The sequence below is a fragment of the Microplitis mediator genome, chromosome 11 (genome assembly GCF_029852145.1).
Source record: "Microplitis mediator isolate UGA2020A chromosome 11, iyMicMedi2.1, whole genome shotgun sequence".
NCBI classification, from domain to species: domain Eukaryota; kingdom Metazoa; phylum Arthropoda; class Insecta; order Hymenoptera; family Braconidae; genus Microplitis; species Microplitis mediator.
The window spans coordinates 18,260,399-18,269,960 of record NC_079979.1 but is presented as its reverse complement, the minus strand read 5'-3'; the positions used below and the strand labels follow the sequence as shown (position 1 = coordinate 18,269,960).

Here is a 9,562-nt window from a genome sequence, read left to right as displayed (position 1 = left end):
AGCCAACCCTGATTAAACAAAATGATTAAAAATGATTTGTTTTTTAATCATTTTAAATACTTTTTAATCCTTCAAATCATTTCTAATCCTGTCTCTTATGGACATTTAACGTGTGAAATCATTTTTAATCATTTTGTTTAATCAGGGAAAAGGGTGCACTGTTAAAAATAATTTGAAAATTACAATACAAAAGGAATTGAATTTTCATAACTAGATATTTAAATTGTATTTTCAATGAAAAAAAGCTTTAAATTTAATATACGTAATTTAATAATCAAGCTGGCATTCAAAATTAAGAAAAAAAATATGAATTTTAATAAACGTACTGAAAATTTATACTTGATTTTAAAATTTTCAAAGCAAGTATTTAAAATTCTAAAACATATATTGAATTTTAAAAATACTATTTGAAATTTCATGATACTTATTTGAAAATTCAAAAAAAAGTATTTGAAAATATGAGTGTGAATATAGCAGACATCAGACAAATTAAAAATTTTTAATAAATAGAGTAAATAATTAAAAAAATAATATTTCGAAAAAATGGACTTTTGAATTTTTAAATTTTTCAAATGCGCATTTTTTTAAATTTTATTTTTTTAATTATTTACTCTATTTATTTGTAATTTCAAATTTGTCTGATGGCTGTTACATTCACACTCATTTGAAAATCCAAAGTATTAATTTGAAAATTCAAAAACGTGTATTTTAAATTCTATATGAAATTAGTAATGAAATTTCAAGCACAAATGTATGTGTTTATTGCGTTACATACAATCTTTGAAAATTCAAACAATTTTTTTTACAGTGTGTATAACAATATAAACCTTTTTAAAATTATAGTGATGTGATATAATATATATTATTTTATAATTTCCTTCAACACGAAGTTTGAATTTTTATAATGATTGATAATACTTAAGATATTACATTAATTACTCCATCAAAATAAAGATAACAATCCAAGTCAAGAACTTTTTATTGATATCGAATTTATTAACATTAACTAATTTTTCCACATAAGTATGGCGGAAATATGACAATAATAATGATAATTTTTAATTGATAATAATCTCAATTAATAACGATCCGGTTCTAAATTATTCATAATGAATTAAATCATTTATACGTGATTTCCTGTATTACAGTATTTAAATTAATTCATCTATTATACATTTCAAAAATATTTTTACGAAAATTCTGTATTACCAACGATACAAAATCGACTACAACTATGCATGTGCCGGCGGGCAAAACGCAATCTAGCTTCAGTTGATATAAAAGTTATCTTGACAGCAATTACCATTATCATGGGAGCTTCCGCTCACTTTCATTGACAACTCTCTCGTACACAAGTCAGATGTAAACAAAAAATAGTCACCGTAATAATAAAAAATTATCTACTAGTTTATCCACAAAATAATTATAAAAAATGACTGAAACCAGTGGTAAGTATTTTGAAATTTTCTAAAGTAATTTATAAATAAATTCCTAAAAGTATGATTCCGCTAACCTCCAATCAGATTTACCATAAAAAATGCACATGTCATTTTTATTTTCTTACAGAAGTGGACAAAAGTATCGTGACAATAATAATGGACGTGAATCCGCTGCAGCGGCTGGTCGTCAACGATCCCAAGGCCATGACCCAGTGCATTGACGCAGTTGTCGTATTCGCAAATGCCCATTTGATGCAATCTTCAACGAACGAATTGGCCGTCCTGGGGTGTCATGGCCAGGGCGCTAAATTTTTTTATCCATTGCCCGACAAACCGATGGAAATTCGTCAGTTCGACGGTCAATACGAAAAATTAACTCTGGTTGAACGGACAATACGATCCCAATTACAGGAAACAATTAATGAATTATTACAGTATGGTAATTTACGTAATGAAAGTTTAATTTCTGGTGCAATGTCATTAGCACTGTGTTATATATCACGTTTGGAACGTGACAAAGTACCCGGGGAAAAATTACATTCGAGAATACTGATCGTTACTGGGAGTAATGATTCTGCAACTCAGTACATGAACTACATGAATATTTTTTTTACATCACAAAAAATGGTATGATTTTTTTTTTCTCTGATTATCAACCACTTGAATATGTAGGGACGAGTGTGAATGTACCAGACGTCAGACAAATTTAAAATTATAAATAAATAGAGTATATAATTTTTAAAAAAATATTTATGACAATAAAGTTAGCGGACATTTAAAAATTTTTGGATTTCTTTTAACGAAAAAATATTTTGAAAAATTGCACGTATAGTTTATTGAATTTCCGACATGTGCATTTTTTTCGAAATTTTTTTTTTTCATTATTTATCTGTCAAAAAAATTTTTGTTAATTTCAAATGTCTGCTAACTTTACTATCATAAAATATTTACAAAAAATGCTCTTATCAATTCCAAAATTTTTTAAATGCGCATTTTTTTATAATTTTATTTTATCAATTGTTTACTTGATTTATTAATAATTTTGTCTGATGTCTGCTGCATTATGATACTGAAGTTAGCCGGTCCAATAATTCTTTGATTTTTTTTTAGAATAATAAATTTAAAAAAAAAATATTTGAAAAAATTGCACCAGTAGTTCTTTCAATTTTCTACATGTGCATATTTTTAGTTTTTTTTTATTCGTAATTGGTGTGTTGAAAAAACAATCCGAAAAGTTGTTGATAGTTGGTCAATTTCAGGATCATGCTGCATTCACACTCATAAAATGTACCAGACATCAGACAAATTTAAAATTATAGATAAATAGAGTAAATAATTTTAAAAAAAATATTTACAAAAAATGCACTTATTAATTTTTAAATTTTTTAAATTTAATTTTATTAATTATTTACTCTATTTCTTTATAATTTTAAATTTGTCTGAGGTCTGGTACATTCGCACTTATAAAATGATGATACTGAAGTTAGCCGACGTCTAATAACTTTTTGATTTTTTAAAAGACGATAAATTATAAAAAAAAAAATTTGAAAAGATTGCACCTGTAGTCTTTTAAATTTTCTACATGTGCATTTTTTCAAATTTAATTGTTCAAAATAAAATCCGAAAATTTTTAATTGTCTGCTACCTTCAGGATCATATAAATTGTAACAGAAATCAGACAAATTTAAAATTATAAAGAAATAGAGTAAATAATTAAAAAAAAAATATTTACAAAAAATGAACTTATAAATTTTCAAATTTTTTAAATGCGCATTTTTTAAAAATTTTATTTTATTCATTATTTACTCTATTAGTAATTTTGAATTTCTCTGATGTCTGTTGCATTCACACTCACAAAATGTAGCAGACATCAGACAAATTTGAAATTATAAATAAATAGAGTAAATAATTTAAAATAAAGTATCAAATGTCGAATAATGTGCAGTAGCCACAAATGGTAATTCAAGCCTATCGATCATAAATTTTTTTTTTTTTAGGGAGTTGTAATTGATGTGTGCAGTCTTGATCAAGAACTGACATTATTGCAACAAGCCTGTGATATAACTGGTGGCAATTATTTAAAAATACCACAATTCGCTGGGTTATTACAGTATTTATTGGTAAGATATTTTAAAAAGTTTATCAAGTCCACAGAAAAAAATTAAATTTAATATCAACTGTTTGAAATTATAACCCGGAACCTGGGTGTCAATACAAGGAATTTTCACGTTCCAAACAGTGTTATTATTATTATTTATTATTTCAAGGCCGTGGAGTCGAAACTCCTTGCGGCCTTCCAAAGATACAAATCATCATATATTCAAGATATTAACAGTTTTGATTTAAAAAGAAACAGCACACTCGCCGAAATTCTAGGAATGTAGGCTGCAATGTACAATTTTCGGGTAATCGATTCCAGGCTCTTATAGCACTAACTATAAACGATTTATCATATTTATCGCTTCGACAATAAGGTAGATCAAGGAAATCGTTACATACATCACCCCTACGTCCCCTCGTTTCCATTAATCGTAGCTCATCTATAAAAAGCGGCTTTTGACGCAAAATTAAAGCCTTGTAAATTAAACAGACTAGAAATTAAATTTTATTATACGTGTCGTAGATTTTTAATGTTTGAATTACGCTTTTTAAGTTAAAATATTAATTTTTCTTGTCTATCTCCTGTACATATATGTCCTGTATATATATATATATAGGGGAGGGAGGGGCAAAAGGGGGTACTTAAGGAAATACCAAGTTTTCGAGGACTCAAATACGCTAAATCTTTTTTTTTTTAATGGTATTCAAAGTAAATAGAAGAAATTTTCAGTTACCGTTGAAAAAAAAAATTTTTCATTTCTGCGGGCAAAGTGGAGGACCCCCTAAAAAAGGTAAAAAAAAAAAAATTTCTGGATTTTAAACGAATTTGATTAAGTTGAATTTTTTTAAAAATAATTTACATGAAGAAAAATTATATTTTACATGTTTATTGGATATGAAAGAAGAAAAAAAATTTTTAATAGTTTTTATCATAAAACAAACGTCATTAATATTTTTCAACTGACAATTGATTTTTGAAAAAGTTTATCAAAAAAAATTCAAAGTAACGCTTAATTATATTTACAGAAGTGATTTTGGAATGTTTAAAAGCCATTTAAAATATAAAATTTTTTTTTATCAAATTTTGAGGGTACCCCGTTTTGCCTACCCTACCCCTTTTGCCCCCCTTCCCCTATATATATGTATTTTTTCAAAAGCAAATTTTGTTCCGGTTTTTTTTTTATAAAAATAAAAGATTTTTAAAGTGAAATTCAATTTTTGTTTAAAAAAAAAAAAAAGGAATCAACCGAATGAAGATAAAAAAAAATCTTATTTATTTAATTAAATTTTCTAAAAAATAAAGGTTTCTTTTTATTTTGTTATTTATCAATTACTAAAACTATAATCCAGTAAAAAGTATTTAAATCTCCGAGTATTCCACAATAGAATCTGTTTTAATTAATAACATAAAAATAAAATTACAGTGGGTATTTCTACCAGATCCAGCAGTACGAACAAAACTTGTTCTACCACCGCCAGTTAAAGTTGATTATCGTGCTGCGTGCTTCTGCCATCACGAGTTGATTGATATTGGCTATGTCTGTTCAATTTGTCTTTCAAGTACGTTTAAAAAAAAATCTAAACTTTATATATTTTTTATTATTATTATTCCTATCGACTTCAACAATCAATTAAATAATTCTCTACCCGTTCAATCTAATATCCGTTCATGCATCTAAAGTTTTTTACTTCACTCTCAATACTCATTCAACACCCGAATAATGACTTTTAATTATTTTCATTTAAATTCTATTCTTTTTGTTCCAGTTTTCTGTAAATTCAGTCCTATTTGTACAACATGCCAGTAAGTATCACAATTACTTTATTTTATAATTTCTATTGCTCGTTAATTAACTCACTTTTGATTTTTTAATTATTCCAGTACACTATTCAAAGCGCCAGCTCCGATTCCAGTAAAAATGAAGAAAAAAAAGAAACATACAGACATTGTTCATTAGGTATACAGTTTTTATAATGTTAATTTATATTAAATAAATCAATTTTCCTTTTTATAACTGATTTTTTTCTAATTGTTACGGGGCCATTCATAAAATACCTTATGCAAAATTCTACCTTTAGAACCTCCCCCCCTCCCCTGGTCACTATATCACATTTTCTGCCATCCCCCCTATCAATACTGCGTCACAAATGCACCCCCCTCCCCTTAACACAAAAATTTCCATGAGTCGAAATATTTATTGTTTGCAATAATAAAACAATTTCAAAAAACCGATAGAAAAATTTGCAAAATTGTTTGATGAGCTGCAAACGTCACGTTTCCTTAGACCCCCCGAGCTTCCTTGTCACAGTAAGCGACACCCCCTTTCCCCCATAAGAGCGAATGTATTTTATGAATGGCCGAAAAAATATTTTTTGCACACCTTTGAGTTTTGGTCACAAGACGGTTCTAAATGACAAGCCAGTTCTAATGCGAAATGACCGTCACTAATTTTTGGGCCAGAGTCCATCATTTCGGAACGTCAAAAAATTTTTTGTCACAAATTTACTCACTGACATCTAACTAGATGGTTTGTGACCATTAAATTTTCGGTCACAAACTCGGGCTTGTCAATTTTGTCAAAAACGGGGAGTTAAAGTAAAATAATTTTTTAAAAATTCGGCCCGAAAATAATATTTGGACCAAGTATTTGGTAGAAGTACCGTTTTCGACCACTTTAGGGCCAGTTTTGGCCACTTAGAAATTGTAAATAAAACAATTTGTAAAATACGCAATGACATAATTTTATTAATTCCTTCAAAGAAAATTTTTTTACTGTATAAGAATGGAAGTTTTCTTTAATACACGGTAAGAAATACATGGCATTCAACACCATGCTGGTATGGTCTCAAGACAGATACTAAAATAGTATGTGAAATATTCCAAGGCAGTATTGTAACAAGTCCCAGAAGTATGGCCTTATTTACTATACTGTATAGTACTGGAGCTATTGTTTTGCTCACACGTATGCATAGCAGGCACGGCGAAACAGTATGGCCGTGAGACCCATACTACAATGCCGAGGGCACAATGCTACTAGTTTTTCCCGCCATAATTTCTGGCGTGTCAATCAATGTATACTATCGTATTATTACCAAAACTATATAGATGTCGTTAGACTAGGTTTATCTGCCAGAAACATTGTGGATACGGCAACGCAGTATTGGCTCGACGGCCATACTGACATTGCAGCGTCCGCGACAATTATCGCCAATGTTACTATTCCCGCATGGTCGAATAATCTACACACAAAAAAAAAATCTCGACTGGATAAATATTCTTGATTCAAGAAAATTTTTTTGGAGACCTAAATTTTCTCAGATAAAGTAGAAATCTTCTCCAACCAAGACGAATTCTCTTGGCTCAATAAAATCTTGACTTGGTTCCCGAAAAAGTTTGTCTTCAGAAATATTTTCTTGATTCAAAATATCTGTTTTTTCTGTGTATGCATACAATTTTGTCACCTATAAAAACCTTCGATACCATACAGTATGGCGTTCACGCCATAGTGATATCCGCAAAATATTTCTTACCGTGTACTTTTTCATTAATTAAAATAAAATATTAAATGTCCAAAGATGGAGCAGTGGCCACAAATGGTACTTCTACCCTACTTATCATAAATATTTCATTAGCAAAAAAAAGGTTCGATAAAAATAGCATATAATTACCCAGTGATAAAAATTAAACAGCAAAAGAAATAACAAAGAAAGATATTTTTGAGTGAAGAATTCCCGCGATTGCCTAATCAACTTCTGACATTGAAATATGTAGTAACTGTCAAGCTTATGTTATGATCGAACGGATCCCCCTGCCCTACACCCCTATAGAATACACACCGGCTATAGCGCATGTCATGGATGATTTACGATGATAAACGCCTCACATATACGTTTGTTTGTGCAAATATATAAACTGCTGTATATACACAATACACTTTATATATTTAACAGTAACAATAAACTAATGTACATATATCTCTGTGTACTTTATTATAACAATCCTTATCTGCAATCAGCATCCCTAAATTACAGGCAGTATGTGAGTGTGGATTTTAAAAACTGCTATGAAGAACAAGCGAATAAAGTTTTTTTAATGATAATATTGGTTTAGAAAAAAAGCGCAGAATGTTAAAGTTAATAAGACTTTTTTCAGCTCCGATATAAATTTTAATTGTCGAGTAAATTTTAAAAACTCGTAAGCTTAAAATTAATTATTCTTGAGTTTATGTTCGACGTTGGTGTTTGAGTATAGTCTAAAATGAGCGTAGAAAATCGCTTTCATCATACACTTACTTTACGAGCTTTAACAAAAGCTCATTTCCATCCGCGCTTCCTTTTACTATCGATTTTATTGGTGCTTTGAAGTCAAGTTGAAATACCAAATACATCTATGGGATATTGGATAACAGCCTCCACGCTGGTGAATAAAATACGTCGTTAGACTTCTGATATCCTATTGCTGTTATAATGACATATATTTTATATAGTTGTATAATTTTGCTATATGACTATTTGTGTGCAATCATCAAACAGTCTTGTAAAATTATTGACTTAGAAAATATTAAGGGAGGGGGGAGATGCTGGAAAAACTGAAGAAAAAAAAATCAAAGTCAAAAATTTTAAGTGGGAGAGAAAGGATGAAAGTAATTGATAAGAAAATTTTAAGGAAGGGGGGAGATGCTGAAAAAACTGAAGAAAAAAAAATCAAAGTCAAAAATTTTAAGTGGGAGAGAAAGGATGGAAAGTAATTGATAAGAAAATTTTAAGGAAGGGGGGAGATGCTGGAAAAACTGAAGAAAAAAAAATCAAAGTCAAAAATTTTAAGTGGGAGAGAAAGGATGGAAAGTAATTGATAAGAAAATTTTCAAAATATTTTGAGAGGCGAACTATTGGCTTAAGTTTTGGTTTAAAATTATGACTCTTGAAAACCGTAGAAAATTGATAGATTTGTGCTTCTTACACATCATCAATAATAGAATAGATAGTCCAGAGATTATCAACGAAATAAAACTTCTAGTACACGGAGAAAAATCACGGAAAAAATAGCAGTTGAAAAATTACAGTTTCTACAGTAAAAATAGGCCTTCCGGGCAAAAATCTTTAAACATTAAAGCTTAGAGTAATTTTAGAAATTTGTTATAGTAATAAAATTAATACAATTTTAAGCAGAAAATTTTACAGTTTAAATCGACAATATCGAGTTTGAAACTGTAATATTTGTTATTTTTGTAAAATGTACTGAGAAAAAATGTAATTTTTACAGTTTCAGACTTGGAGCGCTTTACTACTATATGAAACTGTAATTTTTCAATTGCTATTTTTTCCGTGATGTTGGCTCAAAACCTACCAATTTTTATTATGCTGTCGACTAAATTTGAAACAGGAAGTGAAGCATCCAAAAAATTATTAGAACCAGAAGTAAATCATCAAAGTTCTTTCCGTGTTTAAATTATTTTTTTTTAAAAAGGCTACAAGAATTAACAAAAGTAAGAGAAACTTTTCTTAACTCTGAGCTTTGTTTCTTGATCCATTCGCAAATTACTTGACTGATTGATGGTATTACCTAAAGACCCAAGTCTTAATCAACCTTTTAAATCACCGGAAATACTTAAATCCATTAATCCAAAAGATGTACATAATTTCCATTACACAATTAGACTCACTATTAAGTTTTTTTATTTATTTATTTTAACGCTATCTGCAATTTACAATAGTTCAAGATAATAATAAGCGGATCCTTGGTATGATGATATGTGACTCAAATTTAACATCAACGTGATTTATAGCTCAATAAAAACAATACACTAAAAAAATTACAATATTCATGTTCTCATGATATTAATAATGATAATGGGGATCACAGTTAATATATCGCCACCATGATGTAAAAACTTTAAAGTAAAAGTGATATATTATGAAATTGACATGCTAAATAATTCAAGTCTACAATCGACAGTTTTACGTTTTTTTTCTACGCTAATATTCAAATTCAAGTGAGACAAGTTTCACATCCAGAATATCAA

The 9,562-nt window shown here is 28.8% G+C and overlaps 1 protein-coding gene across 1 annotated transcript; it reads left to right on the top strand.

Annotated features, from left to right (window-relative positions):
- Nucleotides 1-1,310: 1,310 nt before the first annotated feature.
- Nucleotides 1,311-5,558, top strand: LOC130677655 (general transcription factor IIH subunit 3). The gene is made up of 6 exons (XM_057484480.1): nt 1,311-1,448; nt 1,567-2,066; nt 3,437-3,559; nt 4,964-5,099; nt 5,307-5,343; nt 5,422-5,558. Exons 1-6 carry the CDS (start codon nt 1,433-1,435, stop codon nt 5,495-5,497), a joined length of 888 nt encoding a protein of 295 aa, XP_057340463.1. The 5' UTR covers nt 1,311-1,432; the 3' UTR covers nt 5,498-5,558.
- Nucleotides 5,559-9,562: the final 4,004 nt, after the last annotated feature.